Below are 26,419 nucleotides of genomic sequence, written 5' to 3'. Positions count from 1 at the left end.
TGCTAGCACCTTGTCTGCACAAAGCAAGCTGAGCTCACGTAATTTGCTTCATATCCAACAAACTGTCATACATAGTTGCGTAACAGCGCGTAACGTAGTGTTTGCGATGCGATGCGACGATAACGATGATCACCTGGCTGTCGGAGCGTTCATTCGTAATGCAAATCGCATGCTGTGTTGAGCTCATTTCACCGTAGTCTCAAGTATAATGAGTGCTACCACAGTGGTAGTGGTGAGCTTGTCGAAGTTCTTGAAGAAGTTCGACTGCCTCGGAATTCTTGTCGCGGGTCAATGGGGTCAAGCGAAGGACGAACGACATCGCTTATCGTAGGCCGGAGGGGGCACGGAGCGGGCGTGTCGTGGGGGCGGAGCGGCGAAGCGACAGCGAATCACGGGAGGGCGCGCCTTGCTGGCTGAAACACATCCCGCCACTCGTCCGTAATGCTGGCCAACAACCTGTGTCCATCGGAAGAAGCTGCTCCCAACTATGCTCAGGTGAGGTGTTCATGATGCCGGATCGGTCCGCCGGATCCGCCGATATCCGCCGGACCTCACTGGACTGAGCGTGGCGATTTCGGGTCGTGCAACGATGCAAATGAACCTAATGTTTATTCATTTCTGCCTGCTTGTTAGGCGCATCTGATTTCGCGAACCAGCACTAATAGCCGTGCAGTCGAACTGCTTCGCTCGCGCATTCCTACACGTCTGTTCTATTACTTAACTTCAATCGCACCGTTTTTCAGTTTCAAGTAATAAAGCCAACCTGTGAGGCTTTCCAAGAATGGGCTCCTGCCGCTACCGCACCAGTACAATATCCACAAGCACAACAGTTCCCGTTTCTCTTTCCACAATCCGAATGGTCCTATCCTGCTCATCTACAGTTACAACAACCTGGCATGCTTCAACCACATGAAATGAAGGTGAGGTTGTTCCCAACAAGTAATTTCGGGCTTGCTGTCTCCTTTCATTAAGGTTTTCCGGAACAAAATCCTTATTCTTCCAGTGATACTCACTCCTTTCTAGCTTTCTAGCTCGTATTCCTGAATATACATTCATATATACGTATACCTTATATCGTATTTTACCCACATCTTTTATTCTTCCATATCTTGTCGGATATCCGACTTCCAACAATACTCCTTGTGTCAATCCAGACCAGTTCAATCAATTTCACCACAACAACACCGTACACCTCGTCGTCACGCTTGCTCTGCATTCGTTCGTTCGTCCCCGTCTTTGCGCCTCCTCAATTGATTACGACTTACCCTCTTCTTTCCCTCTATCCTCATGGCCCGTTCTTAATTCTTCTCCACCACACTCTATTAGTAGAGTCGAAAAAAAAGTACAGGATCTCGCTAAAATTCGATCGAACGGTGCGGATCGTACAAATGTTACCTTGAGCTTTTGAGCGATAATGGCTGATATTTACTGTAGATTGAATTGCTTCTACAGTATCTACTCGTTTTATGAAATAGCTCAAAGTATCGTTCTAGAAGTTTCCAGAAACGGCTCAAAGAACATTAGTTTTGTTCGTTAGAGTCAATTCCTCACAAATGTGATAGTAAAGATATCCTTTTCAATTTTGCTGAAGAAAATAAAACCCAGTTTTTTTTTTGCAACGAAATCCGACAAGATCTATTTTTTCCTACAGCCCAGGTTGTTGCATTAAATTCGCAATTACTTTCCACGACGAAACGCGGGACGAAATGAAACTATGCGGATAGCGCTACCTATAAGTATATGTATATCTACTGTGTTTATTTTTTGTTCCGTGACAATTTTTAGCTTCATTCAGCTCAATATTTTGTATAAGTTTTCGTTTATCCTTCGCTTGTTTCACAACTGAAATCCTCAACCGATGAATATATTCTTGGCATCATCTCCTTTTCTTTCTGAGATTTTCTTAGTACAAGTTAAGGTGTACATGGATGTATCATCAGTGTCAGTTTTCCATTACATAACACCGTTACAGTACATAAATTACAGTAGATTCATCTACATATGTTTGTTTATACTTCTCTGGGGTCTGGGGAATATTTGCGACAATTAAAACAAACCAAATTCTTGTTTGTGAAAAAAACAACAAAAACAAAAAACAGTTGATCTACTATATACCATTGTTTCCAGGATGATAGTAACTTAGGCCAGCGAGACTGTCAGTTTTTTTTGAACTTCGAATGAAAATTTTGGAAAATTTTCGAACTTTTTTGAATTCGGTGCCGGTTTGGTAGCAGGTGTACAACTACACAAGTTGTTAAAAGAGCTGCTATTTTATAAAATATTCTACAACAGCACTTTGTAACAGTCATGTTAGAATTGCTAGTCAACTATCACAAATCTAGTTTTTACTGTCTAATTTTCAAATCCTGGAAAACTAGAAAAAACTGCATCAGAGAAGATAAAATGATTGTTTAGGTTGATACGGAAAGACCTGAAGTGATACAACGACTCCCTCATCCATGGCCATACACATTCCCTGCAGATGATGCTGCTCATTCTCAGCTGTCAGATGATTCCGAGCCCGGTTGTCCAGATGATTTGGAAGCGTTTGCTAAGCAATTCAAACAAAGAAGGATAAAACTCGGGTGAGAATTTCTCGTTGAACGATCGTCTCTTTCATCGATTTTTCGATCGAAGGGATGGAAAAATTGACTTGTTACAGATATACCCAAGCGGACGTTGGTTTGGCATTGGGCACCCTCTATGGGAATGTGTTTTCTCAGACGACGATTTGTCGATTCGAAGCGCTCCAATTGTCGTTCAAGGTTGATTTCGCCATCAATTGATTGTTGCCATTTCTGCTACCGGCGTTTGTGTGTGCCCGTATTTTGTTTGCTATTTCAAAAGGGCCCCATCGTCCTCGAAACCTCCTTAATTTTAGAACATGTGTAAACTAAAACCGCTGCTATTCAAATGGCTTGAGGAAGCTGATTCCACATCCGCTAGTCCAAATTCGGCATTTGAGAAGATGACCGGACAAGGCGGTAGGAAACGAAAGAAAAGGACAAGTATCGAGGTGAGCGCGGTGATCAATTTTTAAGAGTGATTTTATTGATTCGGTACGGTTTCGGAGAAATTCTGGACTAATGTCACTTAGAGGAGAATTTCTACACTAATCAAAAGTTCCTTAAGGTCAACGTGAAGTCACGATTGGAATATCATTTCCAGAAGAATCATAAACCAAATGCTCAAGAAATTCTACAAGTCGCCAATGAGCTCGGATTGGATAAGGAAGTACGTAAGATATCACTTAATGTAAGAATATAGCAGAATTGGGTCCCGAAAAAAATTCTGGGAAGAAGGACGGGGAAGAGAATGAAATTAAAGCTAAAAATTGGTTCAGGAACATAGGATACTGTAACTTACACTAAAAAAAGATCACAAGACTTTATACTATTATAATATAAGAAAGCGAAAAAATCTTACAATTTTACTTTTGGAACGGTTTTAGCAAGATTGACCGTCTGATTTGTGACTAAGCTTTTATCAGCGGATGCTATGAAATGCGCAGCTCTGTCTGGAATTTTCCAGAAACAAGAGTAGCAAAATAATAAGTAAAATAAAAAACTTTCCTAGCAAAATGACATGTTTTTTTATCAAAGCTGTTGCGGTCATATTCGGAAAAAATTATTCTGTTCTAGCCTTGATCACCACTTTTTTTGATAGTAACTACTTTCGACTGCATATTGGATCGTTTTTTCCTCGGTTTGGTTTCAAATGCCAATGAAAACTTATTGAATCGCCTATTATTTGCTTATTTTCGAATTACTTAATGATATTCTGAATATCTAATAATAAAAAATATTAACAAATAAACATTTGATAATAATGATCTAGGTATCTAATAATAAATGATATTTAAAGTAATAGAACTACAACTTCAATATCCATTTTAAGGTGGTTCGAGTTTGGTTCTGCAATCGACGGCAAAAAGAGAAACGAATGACACCGCAATTTGATCAGCAAATGATGATCACAAGCCCGTATCCACCGTCGGATATTTTCTCCTATCCGGCCGGTCTACCGATCAATCCCACACAATTTGAGCTGCGAACAGGTTCCGGCTCCGCATGAACGTGAACCACGTTCCGTTCCGTTCAGACCAGCAGTGAGCATGTTCCTTCTAGCCGTACAGCTCTACCTCTTCGTATTCTTCCATTCATTCCCATTAGGGTACAGCTATGTACATCCATTCTTCCCATCATCGCCCATTCATCAGACGTTTGATCTCTAGTTCAAATTTTTGTCCCTTCAAAACTTCTGATGAGTTGGCAAATCTAATCCGAGTGTTTCTTTTCTTTTTTTTTATGGATTTCAACTTCAAATTCCTAGGCTAGCGGACGACTACGGCAACTCACAAAAAGTCCGTAGTTGCAGAATCGACCGCAATTTGCTCACAGCGCTACAGTATACCCATCCGTCCATCAGTCCCCCCGCAGCCATTTTGTTTCCTTCCGTTGTTTGTTCTTTGCATGCAAGGGTAGCGGACTCCTTCACAAATGGGGTCCGCCGTATTTTCTTCCTTTTTTTTCTTATTTTCAAATCCAGAGAGATATGCTATTTATTGTCTTCATACGATTGTTATTGTTCTGTGAGAGATCGACCAAATGTGTGATATAATGCGTCGTAATAAATTTGATGACATTTATTAGCTGAACTGGTGACATTTCGGACAATCGTGGATTCTCGAGCGATATATTTATCAGTTTTAAGCGAAACAGTTCAAAATTTTATCGTGGTCAGAATCTTGAGAAACTACTATCCACCCAGGTTTCGTGGTTATCCGGTTGGATGTGGGCCCCTCTCAACATCTCAGTGTGGAATTGTGGAATTGAGTTGAATTTGTGTGGATCGGCTTTATGGATCACTTAGGATCCCGATCTACACGAGTTCTCATATTCTTAGTCAGACGTAATGACACCATTGAGAATTCAGTTCGCTTTAATTTTTTAAATCCTACCACTTTTTTCTCTAGCAGTAAAACCTCTAGACTAACTGTAAACACTGCTTGTAAATTCCAGGATTATCATCCTTTTTATTCCAGCGTTTTCTTCCTTTCTCGTGCAATCCACTAAGAACGTGAAGATTTTCAAAAATCTAACTCTAACCACCTCCTTCACCAATGACTACTTTACGGTCAATTTTCGCGTGAGAAACTGAAAAAAGTCTTAATTTCTTACTTTTTTCGATTTTGTGCAGTTTTCCACGATACTCGATGATTTCAAAGAGTTTGTAGAACTTTTCAGACATCCCAAGTTCTCCTGAAAGCTGCCTACTTTTCTGTTAGGATCCTATTACACCAATATATGTCATTATGTAAGCGCTAAACACATTTTTTTCCCGGCTCATGCTGCCTTTGTGGATTTAAAATATGATTTTATTGAAATATGGCCGTGCCATAATATCCAAACCAAACAAGTGAAGTATGGAACTCGAGCAATTTCCAGCTGAAGTTATTCTTTCACCTCATCGTCTCGCCATTGCCTCCATTCCGAGGCAGAAAAACACATACAAGCGTATTCATGGTGGCGAGAACGGGTCGTGTGAAAGTCGGCGGGTTTTTTTGCTTGCGTTCACCTGTCCAGCCGCAAGAAAAAAAGGTGCGAAACGAAAAGAAACGTACATTTTCTATGAGTGACTGACCATCATCAGATCCTCACTCTCTCTCCCCCAACAATACCGTCTCCGTTCGGCGTACGAAGTGCAGGGAATACGAATAACCGGCGAGAACCTCATAAATTCAAACACACATACACAGACACACATTTACTGCTGGACAATGTGCGAATGTGTGTGACGAGATGAGGGGAGAAGAGGTTAATCGGGCATGGCATTGTCTGCAAACGATGCCGTCACTCACTCATCCCACCATGCGGAGGAGGATGCCATCACTACGTCTCATATCCAGGCCGTTAAGAAGACACCTGCTCTTTCCGCAGCATCTCCACGTGCGAACCGTTTGTGTGTGTGTGTGTGGGTGCCCCGATCAAATTGTCTTTCGCACCTAATTATCCGGGCCATGTCGGTGACGTTAAACGCACATTAAGAGAGGGAGTAGTAGAGTGCGAAAACCACAGGTTAACATCAACTTCTCGGTTTTTTCTGGAATCTTTTGGGACTAACGATGTTTCTGGGAGTTCGGATCAATCGAATGAACTCATTTCCATGCAATATCACAATGAGTTGTAGCTGCAATGAGTTAGTATTGTAATCGCTGTCGCTCAGACACGTTTACGTCTTGTTGTTATTTATCACTCACTCATTTCACGGACAGGGGCTGCAGAGTGATCCTTCCCGTTCATCCTTTTCATTGAAGTGAGATCATGCGAAAAACAGTCGGGTAGTGGGTCACTATACCTCATAAACTAACTTCATCCACGAATGCGGTCAGTGTTCTGCCTGTGTCACATAAGAAATTTTTAATGCATAGTGAAGAATTTCAGATCAGGAGACTTACTATAGTGGACTATTTTTCATTCTCTCTGCAATAAAAGTAAATAAAATAAATTTTCCTCATGTCCATGATTTTTTTTGACACTCAAATCCAACTTATCGTATATCTAGACGTGGGTTTTCTCATGTTACATCTTATATTTTAGTTTTATAACGTAACCGTGAGAGCAGTCCGAAGAGGTAGGAGTTACTGTCCTTGGATAAGTGACCTCATATGCTTACGGTTCTTGAAGCGGAGAAACCGTTTCCTTCTCGAAGCGCAGCAATTGGTGTTGATCATTAGGTGTACGGTTCTGGTGAAGCCGAATTGGAGCAAAACCCACTCGATCCTCTTTACTTTGCATTCTCCTGGATTTTCTATTGATCTCCAGGATTATACAGGGTAAATATTAAAATGCTTGAACTTTATAAGTGATCGTTCATTGTTCTTAAATAGACAAATACATTTAAAGGAGACATTAGCCAGTCATTTTGCACCTTATTGACAAATACAATGCTGAATATCAATAAGCTTCTAGCGAATCCTATCAAACATTGGACAAACGTGATTGCAGCTTTCCATTTATAGAAATAAATCTTTTGTAAAAACATCAATCGATTTTCTTTTGGATTGAATTGTGGGATTTCTGACGTTTTTCATCTTAAAAACAAGCCTAATAGCTTTCGTGATGTGTATGTGTTTCAAAGTGGAAAAAATCAGGAAATCGGATGATTGGGATGAAAATCAGCTCGATAGGATTGACAGGATTGTCAATCCAAGGAGAAACATCCGAAACAAGTTAAAAATTCCTCAGATTCTTCCAGAAAAACTGGCTAACTATTTCTATACTATTTTTTTTTTTGCAAGAAATGTGTCAGTAGTCTCGAACAGCCTCGTCCACTGTCACACTCGTCAATGGACAGCTAGCCGCTCGTATTGTGGTGGTGAGGATGTGGCTAGAACCACCTGCATGGGAATCTCGCTTGATCCCACTCGACCTCGACCATCAGCTGCCGAAGAGTGTGACAGTGTCCAGCCGCCCGCCATAGCGGCAGCAGCGGCAGCACATCCGCAGCACATCAATTACTCGCCAGCGCATGGTGTCGGATTGGGTGTCCTTTGTGTCGAGGACAGGCGACCGAGCTTCAACACGCGTCCGACCGTGTCCGCCATCATACCGTAATCGGGAATCGAATGATTTTCGAGCGCATGACATAGTTCTACTGTTTGATCAGACGTTAATTTATTCATGATATTCGCTCGAGCTTCGCATCAACCAGCCAGCAGAGTCAGCAGCAGACTAGGACAGCGCCGCCTGGGTCGAGAAAAAAAACAACAAACATGTCGCACCGGTGAACGTGGTGAGGATGAGGAGGATGTGAGATGAGGGAGTTGGTGTCAACTGAAAGAATCCGCTCTCCTGCTGAGTCGTATCGCAACATTTCGCCTTTTGTGTACGAACCGCGCCTCGCAGACACTTTATTTCAACATCTCATTACCATAAAACGACCAGCACCAGCGGTTCCTCGGAATAGGTTTTTACTGCTGCTGTTGAAGGTCCTCCCCGTCTTTGATGATGATCCGATACTAGAAAAAACAATTTAGGTTTATCATTTAGCTTTTAAAAATACCTAGTAAATTTTTATTTAAGACGTTTTGTTTCTAATAAATTAATCGGAGATTGATTGCTGAGAATTATGGTATTCCAAGAATTAGGGTTTTGTAAACAAGATCAAATACTCTTCCAGATTTACAAAAAACATTGTGACCACTTCGTTATCGATCTAGTTTTGACGAGGTTTTTGACTTTTGAGTCGTTTTCGTAAAAAATACATTATGAAGAAGTTGTTTGTTTGCTGGAGAACTACTTCTAAATGGAAGTTTTTGATCGTATTTTACACTTTAACACGGAAAGTAGAATTAATACTTCTTCCAGATTTAGCAAGTAACTTTCCAGGACACATTTATCCAGTTAGGAGGTAACAGTAAATAAGAAAAATTAAAGAAATCATGTGATTTCCATTTACTTCTATGAAACATTTTATAAAATTCCAGACTTTTTCTGCAGACAGTATACGACTGCAAAATGTTCCGTTACCTGTTATTTCGTTCACTAAAAGTTTTTTTTTTGTGTAAAAACTCCGTGAAGAACTTTGAGCCAAATCAAACATTCCTCATTTGAATCCATGAACGTTCTCTCGCGATACCACTGACACGATGGTATCCGACGACGAGAACGCTCTCACGTTTTGCCCCGTTCGATTACGGTAAGTGCCTGGGTGTCGGCGACAGCAAAAAGCCACGCCGCAACAGATTATAACCGCACACCAGCACGTAATACCCACTTCACCCAGCCGCTACCTTTCACACCTAGTGGGAGTCACTTTTCTAGTCAAGATAGGAATGAAATAAAGGCGGAGGAGAAAAAACAGTGGATACAGCAAAATTTAGTAACAGTAAATCCAGATAAATACAACGACAACAATACTCCTGATCATTATTTCACTTTGCTTCCACCGCTTGATTGTACGCGACTGGTTCAGCGCCGACTGTCGCTTGACTTCGAAGTTCCAGCTGTTCCAGTTTCCAATGTTGGTCTAAAACACACACGGGGGTTTGTGACAGGAACTGAGGAAATGGTATCAGTTTATCCACAAACCTTTTAATTTTCCATGAACCTCTTGAAGTTCTCGTTCTCTCTTTTCTTGTTGTCGTACTTCTTCTTGCAAACGAGAAACTCTCTTATTGATTGACTTTGCTTCGTGTTCCGAAAGCCGTCTAAATGAAATGATTTTGGTAGGGGATTAGCCAAAAACTTTTCTAAAATTTCTAACCTGAAAGTTTCTCTCTCAATAGCGGCCATTTCCACTTCGTTCCTTACTTCAGCTAATTTCGATGCCAAATTTGTGTGAATAGCCTAGAATTCAGAAGCTAAGCGTCAATTCCTATCCAGACCACCGAATGTTTTTTAAACACAGCCATATTCGTTATGGCAATCCTTTGTTCTAGGAATGGCGGGGGGATAACGACATGTCAAGAAACGTCTTTCTTAGAGCGTGCGGCCTAACGTACAATAGCGTATAGCTGTAAATCAGCGAGCTACTAAGGTCGTATGACACTTAAAATTCTCATTCGGGAAATTTTACAGTAGCAACGGGGTGAACAGGGATCTTTGAACAGGATCCTATTCGCACTGCTAAGACATGGAGAAATGTGATCAATGAATGTTGTTCTTTAAAATTCAACGGAAAGTTCGATATACACTTAAATTTCTTTTGAAAAAAATATTAGGAAAACTGAGCAGTGAGCAGTTCTGTGATAATGGCAAGTTTTTTTTCCCGAAAAATCGATATCGAACGAAGATCAGTTTGGGTTCCAAAGCCTTCTTATCGTACTTCAATAATATGGTTCGACTACTTTCGTAACAAAAAAAAAAGTCCCGCTTCTTCACATCTAGGTACATTACAGAGAAACTTCTAAATACATTCATTTCCGTATCCTCTACAATTGTAAGTGTGATGTTTTTCAATAAAATTCAAAAACAACACATGTTTTATGCAACGGTCGTTTTCAATATAAACTTTGAATTTCGTTACGACCTCTGTGTAATCACATATGAAATGAAACTTCGAAAACGGAAGTATTCGGAAACCAATGAAAAAATGAGCAACAACTGAGATCGTAAGGACTAATTCAATTTTTCGTTTAATTTAATTTCCTTACATACTCAAAGAATCGGTTAGGTTAACGCTTAATGCGTTCGAAGGACTGTCGTAGCAAAAAATATTGCTGCTTCAAGAAAATTCACTATTACCACCTACTAAAGGAAACACAAACAAAAACAATTTTCATCACGCTGCTCAGGTTCAACATCGGCTTCGACAAATGTGAACGCTTTAGATAAAATACATCGAAATAACTTGTGCCGTAAAAAAGTTCAGCTCTCATAAGGAGTGTAACAAATGGATCAAGTATACGGTAGATAAGTTTCTCAGCCCACTTCAAATATATCGCATTAACAACAAAACAAGCGGCATACCAAACTTCCTTCATGGATGGCGCAACGATAGAGTAGCGTAAGATCGCTGAACGTTACTGCGTAATCTAAGGCATGAATACTAATTTATAGGTCGATGTATGCATGCAAGAATATATCTACGGATCATAAAGAACATCTTTGATGTAGCTGGTCACACTAAATCGAGAATCTCCTGATTCCTTGATATGAGCGGCGTCACAATTTTCCCGCAACACGTAACCCGATTGATCCGCGGTCATCACATAGCTTCTTCGAGAGCAGCGAGCTAATCAAATTTACATACAAAATGTGCAATCGGTGGTACTCCTGGCCTGCATTTTGCTCGCGCATAAATTACGGTCATGAGACTTGTGGCCGACATGCAGCGGCCAATAAAACAGCGTGAGGCCCTCATCGTTGGTATCCAGAATCAAGTCGAGGGACATATGACGTAGAAATCATAACGGAAGAAGAAATCTAGGCGTTCCAAGAAAGCAGAAATGGGGAGAATCAGGAAGAATCGCGAACCTGGTAACCACCCAGCTTGATTTTAAGTTTTTTCTCAAGTTTTCCTGTCCTTTTCGCTCTAGCATTCATCCAGTCACGATAAATCTGTAACATAGAGGTTAAACCGACTAATAAATGCGTATAACGGTCTCATCAGCAAACCTGGAATTGCGAATGAAGCGCTTCGATTTGCTCTCCACGGCCAAGTACAGCAATTCTCGTAAATTTCCCCCTAATATGTACCAACTCCGTGCTGCATTGGTCGATGACAGCCCACATAGAAGCATCCAATGGAGGTCCAACGTCGCAATCCTTCCTAAAATAAGGGACCCTCTCGATTAAGTTGACATAATAGTAGTAACCTATTATAATCGACAGACTTGACAAGTTCCGATGCGGCCTTCAGGTCATTTTCCTCGTAAATTTCGCTTGGAGCGTTATTCTGGACATCCCAGGCCACCAACCGTGCCATCTCAGCTTTGATCAAATCATCAGCCTTAAACCAACTAGAAACATCAGCTAGCTCACAGAGCGATGATAACAGGCTAATTCGAATGTGTTTATTTTTCTATTTTAGCACAAAGTTCTAGAGAAACAGTAATTTCAAATTCAAACAATAACTTTGAATAAATGGTGAAATAAAGAATAATTCTAAAATACGTTTGAATAAATAACAGATAATAAATAAGATAAGGATAAATAATTTTTCAAAAGTCCCATATTCCAATGACAACAGTATTCTTTCTGGTAACAGAAAAAAAGATAATTATCAGTTTGTAAGTTCTTAAAAAGATGAGCGCTTAGCTATAAGCAATACTATTCCCATCTATATGTCATTATTTTTCTTCAAGTGAGTGGTGCGATTCAGTTCACGCCTGCACCAATTTATCAGCCAGGCAGCTGCACGTCATGTCGTCAACCTATCACCAACCACCATCTCCACCAACACTCTGTCATAATGAATAAGACATCCTGGCGCGACAACATCACCATGAAAATCTGTCAATTTCGAAGCATGCTATGACAATTATGCGGGCGATAACGCGTTTAATTAATGTTTGAATGAAAATGACGTGAAAACAAGGTGAAATGGGAAATATGTGTGTTTTTTTGGTATTTATCTGTTATGTATTTAATTATGTATCTCTCAAGCCACCTCTTCTAAGAATTCGTAGACGTACTCAGCACTTTTTTTTTAAAATAAAGTGTACACTTAAATTCGCAAGTGCAATCAAATGTGTACAGCCACCAATACCGCTTTTCAGATAATCGCTTTTTTTGCATCTTTGGAGTTAATCACAAAATTATTACAGTAGATTTAAAAGGAAAAGTGTTTGGCGTTCAAAAAAGTGTGACCTTGCCAATAGTTAGAGAACAATTAACGAACTAATCATGAAAATTTACGAAAGCAACGTGTTTGACAAAAATTTCTATCTGAATGAAATTCTTTGAACATCCATAACAACTCGGAACGGCAACGGTTTGCGACGAGGGGATATTTCTCAACGAGAACAGACTGCTACATGTAGGTGAAGAATGTGATCTTGATAAAATTTTCGTCCACAAAAAAAATTAAAGGAAAATAGAATGAGCTGTTCACATGCAGAGAATAATTAAACAATTTAGTTAGATTTCACTGTTGCTCTACTGATCGCTGTTCACTTTACTATTTATCAGTATCTACACTTCGATTTCAATATCTTTGTCTATCCATTCTCTGTTTCACAAGTATTTTGAAAGCCACTAGCAATTCTTATCTTGTTAGAATTTGATCCAGCTCTGGGATTTTAAGACGATAAAACTCCTAACAATATCATCTTCTAGCAAAGTTTTGCTTGCGAATTGATGTCAAACAACAAATTCATAAATGTGCAATGATTCTGTTATAACTTCAGTTCTGGATTCTTTTGTACGAAGAGACTGATTTTTCCGAGAAATCATGGAACATGACATCGACAAATACATGTTTCATACTATAACATGAAGTATCGTTCAAAATTAATAATTTATAGTATGACTTTATATACTGTGTACTTAGAGCTCAAAAAAGGAAAAAATTAGTTGCAAATCCCCATTAAAATCAATCAAAAAGAGACCTTTCAAAAATCCCGAAGACAGCGATAATCTGACAAAACGAAGCATTAACTTACTGACTAGTTTTGTTCGAAAAAAAAAAATTGAAAACGGATTCCAACTCATGAGTGAATTCGAAATATCGTGGATAAAAGAAATACCAATTTACGTACTACGTGCAATTTTTTGTGTACTAGTTTACCAGGTTTTCTTCGAGAGAAAAGAGGCAGACACTTTGTACTGCTGTAATTATTACTGCAGTTACGAGCTGCATGATTCAATTCGGCGGCTAAGGTTACGGTTAGTCCTGAAAGACTAGAAGCAAGCTGCGTGTGTATTATGCGAATATGGAATGGAAAAAAAAAACCTTTTCCGCCAAATCTCTTCAGAAAATGCAGGTTAGAGCACTTTGTTTCCTGAGCTAATACTAGAGCCCAATGAAATACTCGGTAATGTTTCTATATGGATGTGATTTGATAGGTATACAGGATAGAACACTACTGTAACTTATCCCCGTCACTGGAAACTGAAAACAGTTTGACATTTCTGACTCAGCCATTATTTACGAGAGGCGAACGGGTGATGTTCGTTCCACAAAAATATAAATATATCAACCTATCAGAACATGTGGTGATTTGAGCGGCCTTTAGAGAAACAAACTGTTTCAAAATAAAAAAAAAGAAAACTGAAAAAGAAGGTACCTTGGCCATATCTGTCCTATTCAGTGACGGTTTAAATGCTGCATCGCACACCTTTGATGGCTTCGGTAAAGAACGTTGGATAACCTAAAACTGGAAGGATTTCGGATCCCTGTTAAGGTAGTGAGCGTACATTAAGTCCACATAACTGAGTTCTTAGAGCAAGTTCACGTTGTCTCTTCAAAGCACGTTGTTTCGCTTTTGATTCCTTTACATCTGCCGCATCATCTACCCATTCCTCTTCCTTTTCTTCCTGATCCTCATCTGCTTCACCTTCACCTTCCGGTGCCACGATTTCATAGTCATTTCTGGGTTCAGGTAAAGAAGCAAGGGCTCTGCGCAGCTGTGCCCGCGCCTCTATTCCACTTGTAGCTCCACCCTCGTTGATGCCCATTTGATCGCGGAAAGCAGGAGTTGCTCCACCAGGCCCAGGTGTGAACGATCCCACCGAACTTGGCGTCGCTGAAATAGAACTGTTTAGCACATAATCAGAAATTAGATTCAAATATTCATATGTATAACTTCTGTATAACCTTCTTACCTCCAAATGTACTAGCTGGAGTAGCAGCAACCGCATTGAGAACAGTGTTAGGAGTTGCTTGCGCTCGAGGAGTCGGCAAAATTCCAGAGAAATCCGATTCATGAAGAGGAGTGTTGAGACCACCTTTCAACGGGGTGTCTACATTTTGTAGAGCAAGGATATTGTGCACTTCCTGCAAGGAAAATATTTCAGTGATACGTCCGATTCATTTCCAAATCTGAATACAAAGCTTTGGGATCTAGGAGCTGCAAGGAAAGGTAACTAGATGTCTACTTAGGAGTGTTTTCCCTTAATCCTCTGATTCTCCCTTTTTGCATAGCTGACTTAAGGAGAATTATGAGGTCGAGTCTAAGCATAAAAATGTAAATTTAACATAAACGAGTGCGAAAAACTGCCGCCAAAATAATGGCCTTCCATCAATGAAAAACCTCAGCATCAAAGTGAGCAAAATTAGTGTAAGATATCGAGACATACCATTTTATAAGTTAAAGGATAAAGTGCACGGTACTACTCACTGCTTTTTCGGTTCGACTTCAATTCAAAATTGTTTGAATTGAAGTCGAATTTGTTTGAGTTTTTAAACGCGTTTGCAGCTAATACATGACTTCCGGGTATCAGCCGATGTATCAAGTCAGTGTTTTTACCTTCCCAAACAAGTTTGGTACCAATTTATCCACCAAGAGCGATAAAAGGTTTGGTTGGTTTTACGGCGACTTCGAACCATCGGCCCTCGCAGCCACAAGCGAACTTTCTACCGACTGCACCATACCTGCATAGGTCATACCAGTCAGTCGTTCAAGTTTAACCATTATCGTTAACGGCGGCACCAAAGGCGGCGCAAAGGAACACGTGCAAAACACGAGATACAATACTTCGCTTCCCGACGACTTTATGGGAGTAATTCAGGAAACACCATCCTTAAACTAAAGAAAAGCTGAGTAAGCGTTCTCTGCGTTCAAATCTGACAGCGAAATCTTCAAAAAAAAGTGAGGAACACATCCTCAGGATGTTCTCCTAACACCTTAGAGAAATGAAATCGTGAATCAAAGTCGTGCGCTTGGAATGCACTAAAAGTAAAAGATTTGAGTTTGTAGAAAAGTGTATGATTTTTTAAAATGGAAACACACTGATGATCCTACAGAGTTTGGATTTCAAACTAATTTGTAAAATAACCTACAAAATTGTAATGAATAGGCTACTGAGACTTCTATGGGATTCATGGATAACAGGAACTACAAATATTGGGAATAAAGCTCAGGAAAAAAGGAATGTTCCTATTCATTATGGGCCTCAAACCAGTTGTCCTGTTTTAGTACCCCGAGACCAACTTAATCAACCACTACTGTAGCTTGATTCGTGTCTATTCAACCATGCTTTATCATCACATGACCATTGACAAGATCGTACACACATCATCGCATAACGGGGCATAGTGCGATTCTACTAGCTACAGTAACCCGCTTGTTTGGTTGGTAGCACGAGCGCGTCGCTCTCAAAATGGAATTATCCGCCGCCGTTCATTATTATTCCTGTCACGCCGTGGTGCCTGCGAGCTGCCTCCTCTTCTCTGTGTTACGTCGTTCATCAAGCATCTACCACTAAGCAAAGAACAATCTCTCTAATAAAGGTAGTTGGGGAGCAAAGAGTTCGGCTACACAGCTCTTAATGATAAGCGATTTACTAATAATATGTTAGACTTATTCTTTACTCAAAAAAGCTCATACAGACTCAACTGGTTCCCAGAGATAGGCTTTCCTAACCAACCTATCTGCTTTTAAACACAAAAAGCGCTGAAACTGACTCATCATCAACATTAAATGCTCAAAAGCAGGCACTAAAAATTTAATTTTTGGGAAAGATAACATTGAAATACAATCACCTATTTATCGTCTCAACCATAGTTATTTTCGTTATCTTACGAAATTCTACAACTACTGGTCCAGCCACATAAAATTTGTAAAAAAAATAGCACCTCCGACTTACAAAAAATGCACACACAGTAGTATAGGAAATAGAAATTAGTGAAAACAAAGTAGCTATTAGAGATATTATATGCTATAAATAATAATATTGTGGTTATTAATACTATTACAATTAATGTAATATAAATATTATAATTACTATTAAAAATATTATTTATCCTATTAAGTTTTCTTTCTTTTTTTCTGAGGACAAGCATAAAAACCAGTCGGGAAGGCTACTCTGCAATTTTTCCATTACTGGAAGCAAATCTTTACTCAATGAGACGGAAACGATATTTTCACAATGGGCACAGAGAGGACTTCGAGAAAGGTACAAAGAATTTCCGAGTGGAAAAAGTGTTCAAACGCTCGAAAAATTACTGTACTAGCTACCTCAGTCCAGAAACATCTAGTAATATGATGTGCAGCTAAATATCTGCAACTAAACCCAAAATATAATGAACAACTGCTGTTTGACTTAGCGACAATATCCGAAAAAATAAACAATTCAAATTTAGAAACGCGTAAAACATGTGCAGTAACTGACCTACTGAAATGACGTCTACGGGGAGGAGGCGGATACTGAGCAGCGCATTACGTACTATGAAATTCTAATCAGTCGCCGTACATACACGCACCGTGATCAAATGCGTCCGTGCGTTCACCTCGCATCTCAATGAAGTGTCTTGGGCGCAGAAAATGCAAAATTCAACAGAACAACAGCTATTGATGAAAAAATCCAACTTAACAGCTGATACTGTTGAAGAGACCGCAGAAAATTTCGCTCCTAGTCGCGAACCGACGAAGCAACAGACAAAACGATGCACGCTGTTATGCAAATCAACACGAGCTTTTCGCATTTCAAATTGATCACTAAAAGCCTGAGGCAGCACATTACGAAGCAAAAAGCGTACCGCCACATAGACAACAAATCAAGTTAAAACAACACCCGTCGACAATCCTATTTCCGAAACCACCCTTGATGGACTGCGCTCACAAAAATAGATAAGGGGAAATACGAGCTCACAAATCAATTCATCACGAGTAAATGAGTGAATGTGAACTCCATGCAGCATGAATTTAAAACCGTTGAAACAGTCGTAATTAGTGAAACGTGGTACTAGAAGATCGATGAAACGTGGTACTAGAAGATCGATACTTGTTTTTAGAGAAAAGCTCAACTTTCAGTAGTATCGCCGATTTCTTCGACACAGATGCGAGATCGCACCACTGGAAGAAGAGGAAGATCGCCGTCCTGATGCTCATGTTTCTGCCACGAAGTCTTTTAAAGAAAAGTAGGATGATGTTCGTGTGTTTCAGTGAAAAGAGAAGTCATGGGATAACTCTTGTAAGTGATCGGAACGAATGGAAATACTACTGGGGCACGCTCGAATCATTCAAATAACAGCAGTGCAGATATAAACGGTACAGGTAATACGGAATGTCTTGAAATCATTACGCTTGTTGGCAAAAAAAAGAGGGGGAATGTAGTTGGGGTGGAGGGGCACTCAGTGGCACCCCTGTTTCTGGACGCTCTTTCTTACTTTTTCTCTTAATAAATTTAATTTAAATTCATGGATCCTCTATGACTAATGCTTAGGTCTTAGGGCCTCGACTAATTTAGCTATTTACTTTCAGAAATAAGGGCGCCACTGAGTGCTCTCTCTCCCTTTGTCTAGAGATGGAACCCAATACTGGATTACATCTTTTCAGTTGGAGAGAATTTGAAAAGAAAAAGAAAAAAGAATCTCCCTTTAAGATACTACGGACGTGATGACCTATTTTGACAAAAAAAAAACTTGACATCAAGCCTTTGAAGCGAGTTCCATGAACCGAAACGCCTTTCCGCAAATCAATAATTAATCAGTAATGTGAAAAGACACTAGGACAAACTGCTCTATATTATTTAAAGAAATTAAAATGTGTATTTAGAATTTTTTCCAATCATTGCTTGCAAAATTGTGTACATGTTAACGTACCATCCAACAGATTTCGTTCCATTTACAGTATTTGGTGAAACTCTCGCACCATTCCGCAGTGCAAAATAGTTACCTTACTGTTAACACAACAGTCACTTGTGTATGTTTCTGCAGAAAGCCATAATAACAGAGAAAGAGAAAGCAGATTCACTATCAGTGAAATAGTTCCTCTTAATTTTTCTGTCTAGTTCGTAGCGAGCAACATCGGAGATCACTATTCTAGGGAAAAAAACCTCTAATCCTGTTGCTAAGTGAGTGCGCGGCTCTAGGCTTCTCTTCCAAGACTAAGTAGGTTTTCTTCATAATATTCATTTGCATCTTTATAATTTCAAGACGATCGGAGCGTCTACTTTGAACGGATGCAAACAGTGACATATCCACATGGCTTGTGGAATAACAACATAATTACTTGCTCATAAAGGTTATAGCTTTAGTTCGAACGGAATGAGGAAAGTTGATAAATTTGTTGTTTCATTCAGGCACTGGAGCGCACTGGAGTTTAAGAAAATACGCTCCTAATGAACTTTACCATCCCTAATCGCATTTTAACAGCATCATTTAAGGTACCGCAAACATACAAACTGAACAGGAACTGTTGTAAATAGGATTTAACATGAGATAAAAAGGGAATTAACAAATTAGACAGCAGTAGACAGTTTTGCAGGAAATGCTAGATTGTTTGGTTTTCTGTTTGATTAGTTGTTTCGAACATTTTCAACTACTATACCATAAAAGGTCGAAAAGGATCTGAAGACAACCGAAAAGGTTCAATTGAATCGAAGCAGCAAACAACTTTTACCTCACCTGCACATAAAAAAGATGAGAACAGAAGTAAGCCAAACGAACCTGTGAAAAAGAGTTCCAAAGAGATCTGACAAAAAAAAGGAATTTAACACTAGTTTTCTTTTTTTGGTTGAAAGAGGAGTAGTGTAGTTTCCAACAAAAGAAATGTTGTGTCACATCCAACCAGATATAGCAGAAACAGCTTTGACTCCTGCAGTTGCAACAACAAAATTTTGATTTAGCAGGGCAGAAGCTCCAAAATAAGCAAAACAAGACTTTCTGAGGGTACAAGCAAACAAAACGGTGATGAGAGTACCTTTTCTCTTTGTTATGATAGCGAGCAATACCCTTATTTTAAAAAAAAGTAGTAATGATCACACCAATAAATGATGAATGAGGCATCAGCCAATGAATAGGTAGGCAGGGAAATTAATAATTACGCAACATTAGAATAACAAGAGAAACCCGCCCACTCTCGCTTAAACTCCGCTACTGGTTTTAGATTGGAAATCGCTGTGATTACTTCTGAATAAGTATAACGGTATGTATGTATGGAACCCCCTACCAAAACTTCACAATGAATAATCTCTATGGAAGGGAAGGTATTATCGCGATGTTAAAAGAATCAAGGAAGTTTTCCGTAAAGAAAAGAGAAAAAACCTGAGCAACGATACCTAAGGTAAGAAGAGGTTAGCTTAAATGTCTGTGTGCCCATTAATAACTTTTCTATCGCTAGGTATCTAACTCAAGAAAGCTCACCATCTGCACAGTGTCCCTGGCAGCAGGTGTGCGAGCAGTACGAGCAGCAACAGCGTTTGCACGTGCAGATGCTGCATAATCAGTGAGAAGTGAGCTGCAAATGTTAGAAAATCCAGAACCAAGTAAATACATGTAGGTATATCAAATATGCCAACAGATGATGCCAAATGAGCTCACCTCGTAGCGCCTCCGTCGGCGTATAGACGAACACTATCACTGGCATGACCAATTTTGATTATTTGCTCCATTTCGCGATCGCTAATTTGTGGTGCGGGAAGAACCAATTTGCTTCTCTTTTTCTCCTTAGTTTTAAAGATCGACTCTGGTTCGTCTTCGGGTCTGAAAAATGATGAACCTTGACGACACGCCCAATTAAAAGAAGTAGATATGCGCATACTTCTTTCTCTTGAGTTTCTCCTTATCTTGTTTTCGTAGCTCATTTTCAATCTCCATTCTACGTGGTTTTTGATGATCAGCGATGGCCTAAATGATAGCTAATAGAAATAAAGAATTAAAAATATACAAAAAATTATGATCACAATTAGTTGTCTCAATCCTAAACGATAACATACAAAAAAGCATAACATACGATTTTTTTGGGAAAACATATGCGTAAAAATACGTCCAGAGAAAAACACCCACGAAGATACAGTTGTAGTTTTGCAAAGGAAGAACTCACTCTCTGATGTTTGTCGTCTTTATCAAAATTGTCTTCAGATGGATCATGAAAACCAGCGGGAACAGCTTTTTCGAAAGGAATCTGAATGTCGAGATTTGAGTGAAATCAATTTCCAGGAATTCTTAAAAGTTATGATTTCAAACCTCCCCACTGTAGTCGATCGCATTTTTCCTGAGTCTCTTGAATCTCCTTACAAGCAAACCTGCTTCCCTCATTTCACGACGTTTTTGGAGGGATGCCAAACGACGAGCTTCCGACAACTGTCGTTCGCGAGCCTGAAAAGTAAAAACTGAGCTCTATGAAGTTTTTTTAATTGCAGAATCTCGCAGTGAAACTCAAGTTCTTTCCGTTAAATGAAGGTGATGGCAAAAACTGAAAGTGAATTAGCAGAAAAAAATCAGAAAATGGGTGCAAGTGTACCTTTCTTTTAGCCTTTTTTCCCTGAGTGTTCGCAAGCCTCGCTCTAGCTTCAGAGAGCATTTCCAACTCTAAAAACAATAGGAAACATTAAACCTGTGGGACAATTTGAATATAACTAAATTTGTGAGAGTTCTATTACATCTGTGGGCGCGAAATAAAGATTAGAAGCACAATTTCAACTGATCTTAAAGTCCTTTCATGTATAACACACCGTCGTCGTCCATATCAACCGGATCCGGTCGTGCAGGCTTAGTTTCCGGTGTGGGATCAATTTCTCCAGGTTTTAGCCTCTTCGCTTCCGTTGCTTCATCGTCCAAACCTTCTGCTTTACGCTGTGCTTCGTCCAGTAAGTGTTCATATCTTAAAAAGAAAAAAATCAATGGAGTAGAGCAACTGAAGCAAAAAGAAAATTAGAGAACAAGATCTAAAGTCGAAGTGATTCCAAAAAGATTGCATGAGATCGATGATCCTAACGCTGCGATTCCAAGAAATCCAAAAAATGGCTGGCGGCACATACTACTCGTTTTTGGAAGAATGTTTACGTCCATGAAACAAAAACAGGTACAACGAAGAGCTTACCTCTCGAGACACTGCGCAGCAGTCCTACCAACGATAGGGGCAATGGTCCGCCATTGGGTTGGCATCAACTTAGCCAGATGAAGCAACTTCTCGTCTTCCTCACGTGACCATTCTGTCTTCTTTATTCCAGGATCCAACCATTCGAACCATCTTGCCTGTAAACACTCGACCATAAATGCGAAAAATAGCAGAACCAGAAAGGACTGGTTAAAATACAACAAAAATATTGTCATAAGAAAGGGAGTCCCAAAATGGAGAAGAATGAAGAACTCACTTTGCACTGTTTCGCAGATTTCCTGTGAAGTAGTGAAGCAATTCGACTCCACTGATTTTTTCCATACTTCATTATGGCTGCTTTGAGGATCTCATCCTTCAAATAAAAATAAGAACTGTGGGAAAAGAAATAAGTTGTAATTTTCTCCAATCCGATACTAATTCATCGTTAAGGGGGTTAAAAAAAAACACTACCTCTGTGTTACGCCAAACACCTCCTTTGATGATGACACGAACCATTTTGAGATAAGAAGTTCAGATCTAAAAATGGTTGTGTTGAGAATCTACAAACTTGCAAAGAGAAACTACTCTGAGGGAGACGGAATGACAAAAGGAAAAAAATCAGAACACACCTATTTACTTCAAATGAAACAAAAAAAGAACCAAATAAAGAGAATATCAAAGACGAAATAAAATACACAACGGGCCATCGGAACATAAGCTCTCGAAAAAAAATCTTATTACAGGTCTCATGTGAATCAAAGTATGATATTTCTTCACAATAAAGAATCATACACGGGGAACTACAGCAGACATCCCTAATAACTGAACACCAAGTGGTTCAAAACAAACTTTGTAACAATACCAAAGTTTTGAACCAAGAGTACCTAATTTGTTTCTTTCCCTTCTTTTTTATAGCTTTCCCGAGATTAAGTTATAAGGTAGTTCAAAAACTGATCCAAGAAATGTAGCTCCATACACACATCACAATAACTTTTTTTCTCTGGCGATGATATATTTCTTTTGAGAAAAAGAGTATAAATGCAAAAACGAAAACACTACTTCCAAGAAATCACCGAGGACATCCGGGCGTTTCGAAGTAAGAGGAGTATTGGGTCAGAGTCATTCTCGTTGGGTCAGATTCAGAGCCACCGTTCTACCCGAGGAAACTCGTCCACTCCGGCTCGAATTGAGGACATTGTGCAAATTTGTGTGTTAGTAATTTCTTTTCTATTTCCTTTTGTTTTTCTTATTAGTTAGATTTAACCGGAGGAACAATCTCAGGACTCCAAAGACAGCAGAATTTGTCGGGAATGGGTTTTTATACGTGGATGTTTCTTCTGTCATGTATATTGACAGGAACAGTTGTCCGACTTGGACTTCCTCCAGGAGTTCGGGAACAAATTTATTTTCTCTCCTTTCGTTTTTTTTCATCTTTGGGGAGCGATGACTTTAGATTTCCCGCGCTTTTAACGTTGACCGAGTGAGGAGAAGGTTTATCCAGATTTCCCGCGCTTTTTACGTTAACGGAGTGAGGAGAAGGTTTACATCATACATTGTCATTTCACCTGATTCTATTTTCGCAGTACTGATCTTTTTCCGTTCTGGATAGTTACTTTCTGCTTATGATTTAGCTCAGTGTCTGAACACCTCATAACCTGTCACTTCTTTCCAGTGGATCTTTTTAGACATTATGGAAGTGGATTCCAGCGATGCAACGCCAGCTGGTGATAGTTCCGAAACAACTGCTTCACAAGCAGCTAAAGTACGCGGGATGCCGAAGTCAGGACGATGGTGGAAAGAAGCGCAGTCATCAAGGTTTGTGGTTTGTGCACTTCTCGGTTTCTGATTACTGAGATAATAGATAGAATAGTGATAATAATAACGGATAGAAATTATGGGGCAGTGAGGAAAACCCCCGACTATCAGTGATAGTTTTATGGTTAACACACTTCAGTCTTAATTAAACCGGAGAAGTTCGTAGCGAGTATGTTTCCATTTCGGATGATTGAAAAAAAAAACTGCGCCTAGACTGTTGATGGGCATGAAATACTTCTGTAGTTTCATTTCTTCTAAATTTTTGTACGTTAATGAGGTGCAAGTTCTATGCATTTTGTGTTTCTCTTGTTTCTTGAAACAAAAGTTGAAAATAAAATGGACAAAAGAAAGATAGTATAGAGATTAATGGTATGCGTAGGTTTAGCTATCGTCTAGGTGTTTTATTCAATGAACTATTTATGGTTTTAGTACATTTAGCCAACATTAACATAAATTTTCTGATTTGTTCATAGCTGGGCATGGATAAGGCCAGGATGAGTGGTCTTGTTCACATTGTGATAAAAATATGAAGTCGGTTATAATTGATGTTTGTTTGGGTCATCTGTTCTAGCTTAGAGTTCGAACAGATATCATGAATGCTCTAGATTTTACATAGGAGACCAGGTATACGAAATGAAACACAGTGCAGTTGCGTAAGTGGCTCTGCTCGAAGCGGCGCGGTGGACCGTCGCGGTTAAGGATCGAGAGAGGACCCCTTCCTACCACCAAACATTGCTGCAGTTCATGATGGTCCCACGTCGATTCTAACCGCTACGCTCCACCGCGCCGCACAGCGAGTAGGCGCTTATGCAGCTGCACTTTATTGTTATTATACTTCATTGATTTGACGTTAAGCGCTTATCATGAATAGAAACTCGGTACAACCATCACAGCTTTGCATTCTTGACATCTTCAAAACGTTACCTAACCTCCATACTTTTTCGATAAGGTGATCATCTACATATACTGAGTGGTTCACCGCAGGAGTTTTTAGTTTTTTAAAATTAGGTACCATTGGTTCAAAACTTGTTTATTGTTACGAATTTTGGTTTGAACCAGTTGATGTATCAGTGCTCATATTCCGCAGCTGAGAAAATAAAAGTGTGGTTTTCCTTCCTTTCTTTTTTTTGAATTGTTGGCAACATACTTTTCCTTTGTTTACGTTGTCCAATTCTTCCAGACATAGTGCTGTGATCAAAGTGAAACCGTTGAAATCATCATGGGAAAAGAAGATGGCAGATCGAGCGAAACAAAAACAAGTCAAACTTATACAACAAGAGATTAGAGATCGAAAAGAACAAGAGAAACAAGTGAGTTCGGGCTTATAGTAGTGCAATAATGTGTGTTTTAATATACATTTTTTTATTTGTTTTGCAGGAGAAGATTGAACGAAGAAAAGAACAAGAGAAACGACGCCTTGAGAACGAAAAGAAAGGAGAAGTTGTACAGGTTTGACTGGCTTAATTCTTCTGTGCAAGTCAAAATACAATTTGAACTCAACATATTTTGAAGGTGATCAAAAATACTGCTAAACTTCGCAAAGCTAAGAAGAAGCAACTACGATTTATTGAGAAGAGGGATACAAATTGAAAGCAATGAAAAAGAAAAATTTATTGAATGACATTATTTACAAGATTCTGTTGTATGTTTCATTGTTGTCCTTGTTGTTTTTGTTTCCTTGTTGACTTGTTTGTTTTGGTTTCTGAAACATTTTGTGATGTCGTTGCATCCGTTTTTAGATGAGAGGGAAATTTGAAGGGACGTGTCACAACACGATTCAGCTGATTGTGTGGTGCTGTTGTGTGACAATTATGCTCCTACAATCTGTTACGATAAAAAAAATTGAATTGTGAGAGCTTATTGGGTTCCTGTGATAGAATTATTATTGAGAAGAACGTTAATTCTTAGCTAAAGTGGGTTCGAGTGCGAACTCACCCGTGCAAGCCTTTTTGAAGCCAAGTTATGCAAGGTGGGAGCAATACATTTGCTAGAAAATACGATCAATCGATGGTATGAAACTGTCATAGTCCTCAAGAAGCCCTTTGTCCCTACAGGGTCGATAAATAGGTAGCAGGCTTGTCTGGGTGCATGAAAATACTGACTTGATTCATCGGCAGGATCCCGTCTAGTTACACGTTCGTAAACCTCAAATGATTCTGAATTTGAATGAACGTGTTGGCGGATCCCAAGCGGATTGACTGACTCCAGACACTTTTTCCTTTTTATCTTATCTACAGAGTAGTTTGTCCATCACTTCCGGTATTCATTCTAAGCACAAATCTCCTAAGAAAGCCGATACCATGGATTTAAAAAAGCCTTCAGTGAGTTCGCATGCAGTCTCAAGTAAGTAAGGGCTATGTCCCATCAGGTTGTGGCGGATGTAATGACTGTGTAATCAAACCAAACATACAGTCGGTTCAAAAGGAGTTGACTTGTATTGCGATGCTGCAAACGTTTGCGCTCGTGATGGGACCTTCGTTAGCTCGAATTCGACTTTAGAGCTAAGTGAGCGTCCTTCCACACTACTGGAAGCAGGGCCACCAACTCAGCCGCAGCACAAATCAAGTCGTTTGATCCGGCAGCAATCGTAGAAATCAATATCTGGATTCAGATGAGATTGTTGTTGGACTGTTACCTTGCTGGACTGATTAGTACTCAGCGCTAAGACGTATATTCTCAAGATTAGAACATTGATGCCCAAAAGTTCTATCGACTTCTTTGATTTGGTTGGTGTGTGATTTACAGCGCTAAGACGTATATTAAAGTCAAAACGACATGAACCTTGGTGCAGGTTGCTAGCACCAAACATCGTTGCAGTTGACCCCACCTCGATTCCAAACGCTACGCTTCATGTCCTTGCAGTAAAATGCGTGGCGCATCCCAATTGGATTGGTACGCCAGTGACTTTATCCTTTTATTGCGAAGTTTCGTCACGTTATCAACCTCTCGTGCAAAAAGTGCACTCGTGAGCGCTGAAGGGATTAAAGTTAGCAACCGGGGAATTTCTTGACACTGTTTACTTTCCTCTGTTAGGTAATGTAAGGGAACGGTTTACTAATATACAGTAGACGTCCAGAAATCTAGGGATTAGAAGCCTCAGGAGCACTCGAGCGATCAGTTTTTTCGACGAGGCAACTTTTTACATCAGTGAGACCAATGGAATTAGCGAAATGAAAA

At 39.6% G+C, this 26,419-nt stretch overlaps 4 protein-coding genes across 6 annotated transcripts; 3 read left to right on the top strand and 1 right to left on the bottom strand.

Moving 5' to 3' along the window:
- Positions 1–441: 441 nt before the first annotated feature.
- On the top strand, positions 442–4,074 carry RB195_008003 (uncharacterized protein; the record flags this gene model as incomplete). Its single annotated transcript, XM_064181951.1, has 7 exons — positions 442–495; positions 744–920; positions 2,416–2,585; positions 2,663–2,765; positions 2,882–3,016; positions 3,133–3,234; positions 3,898–4,074. The coding sequence occupies 7 exons, from the start codon at positions 442–444 to the stop codon at positions 4,072–4,074; spliced, it is 918 nt and encodes a 305-aa protein (XP_064038702.1).
- Positions 4,075–7,403: 3,329 nt separating this feature from the next.
- RB195_008002 (uncharacterized protein) lies at positions 7,404–7,616 on the top strand (the record flags this gene model as incomplete). Its single annotated transcript, XM_064181950.1, has 1 exon — positions 7,404–7,616. The coding sequence occupies one exon, from the start codon at positions 7,404–7,406 to the stop codon at positions 7,614–7,616; it is 213 nt and encodes a 70-aa protein (XP_064038701.1).
- Positions 7,617–8,935: 1,319 nt separating this feature from the next.
- RB195_008001 (uncharacterized protein) lies at positions 8,936–21,943 on the bottom strand (the record flags this gene model as incomplete). Of its 2 annotated transcripts, none has more annotated exons than XM_064181948.1 (19): positions 8,936–9,030; positions 9,093–9,211; positions 9,268–9,350; positions 10,980–11,063; positions 11,121–11,274; positions 11,321–11,454; positions 13,733–13,816; positions 13,863–14,191; positions 14,271–14,442; positions 19,753–19,846; positions 19,930–20,091; positions 20,150–20,235; positions 20,432–20,512; positions 20,575–20,706; positions 20,852–20,919; positions 21,063–21,211; positions 21,431–21,585; positions 21,705–21,800; positions 21,899–21,943. In XM_064181948.1, the coding sequence occupies 19 exons, from the start codon at positions 21,941–21,943 to the stop codon at positions 8,936–8,938; spliced, it is 2,322 nt and encodes a 773-aa protein (XP_064038699.1). The 2 variants fall into 2 exon arrangements, with proteins under 2 accessions (XP_064038699.1, XP_064038700.1); XM_064181949.1 differs by having other exon boundaries at positions 11,339–11,454.
- Positions 21,944–22,465: 522 nt separating this feature from the next.
- Positions 22,466–24,832, top strand: RB195_008000 (uncharacterized protein; the record flags this gene model as incomplete). 2 transcript variants are annotated; one of them, XM_064181946.1, is made up of 6 exons in its annotated part: positions 22,466–22,515; positions 22,571–22,638; positions 23,113–23,242; positions 24,423–24,552; positions 24,620–24,691; positions 24,755–24,832. In XM_064181946.1, 6 exons carry the CDS (start codon positions 22,466–22,468, stop codon positions 24,830–24,832), a joined length of 528 nt encoding a protein of 175 aa, XP_064038697.1. The 2 variants fall into 2 exon arrangements, with proteins under 2 accessions (XP_064038697.1, XP_064038698.1); XM_064181945.1 differs by lacking the exons at positions 22,466–22,515; positions 22,571–22,638 and having other exon boundaries at positions 23,118–23,242.
- Between the last annotated feature and the right edge of the window lie 1,587 nt (positions 24,833–26,419).

This window comes from Necator americanus, chromosome I, assembly GCF_031761385.1.
Source record: "Necator americanus strain Aroian chromosome I, whole genome shotgun sequence".
In the NCBI taxonomy this organism is placed as follows: Eukaryota; Metazoa; Nematoda; class Chromadorea; order Rhabditida; family Ancylostomatidae; genus Necator; species Necator americanus.
The sequence above is the reverse complement of the archived record's forward strand: the minus strand, read 5'-3'. Positions and strand labels throughout refer to the sequence as shown.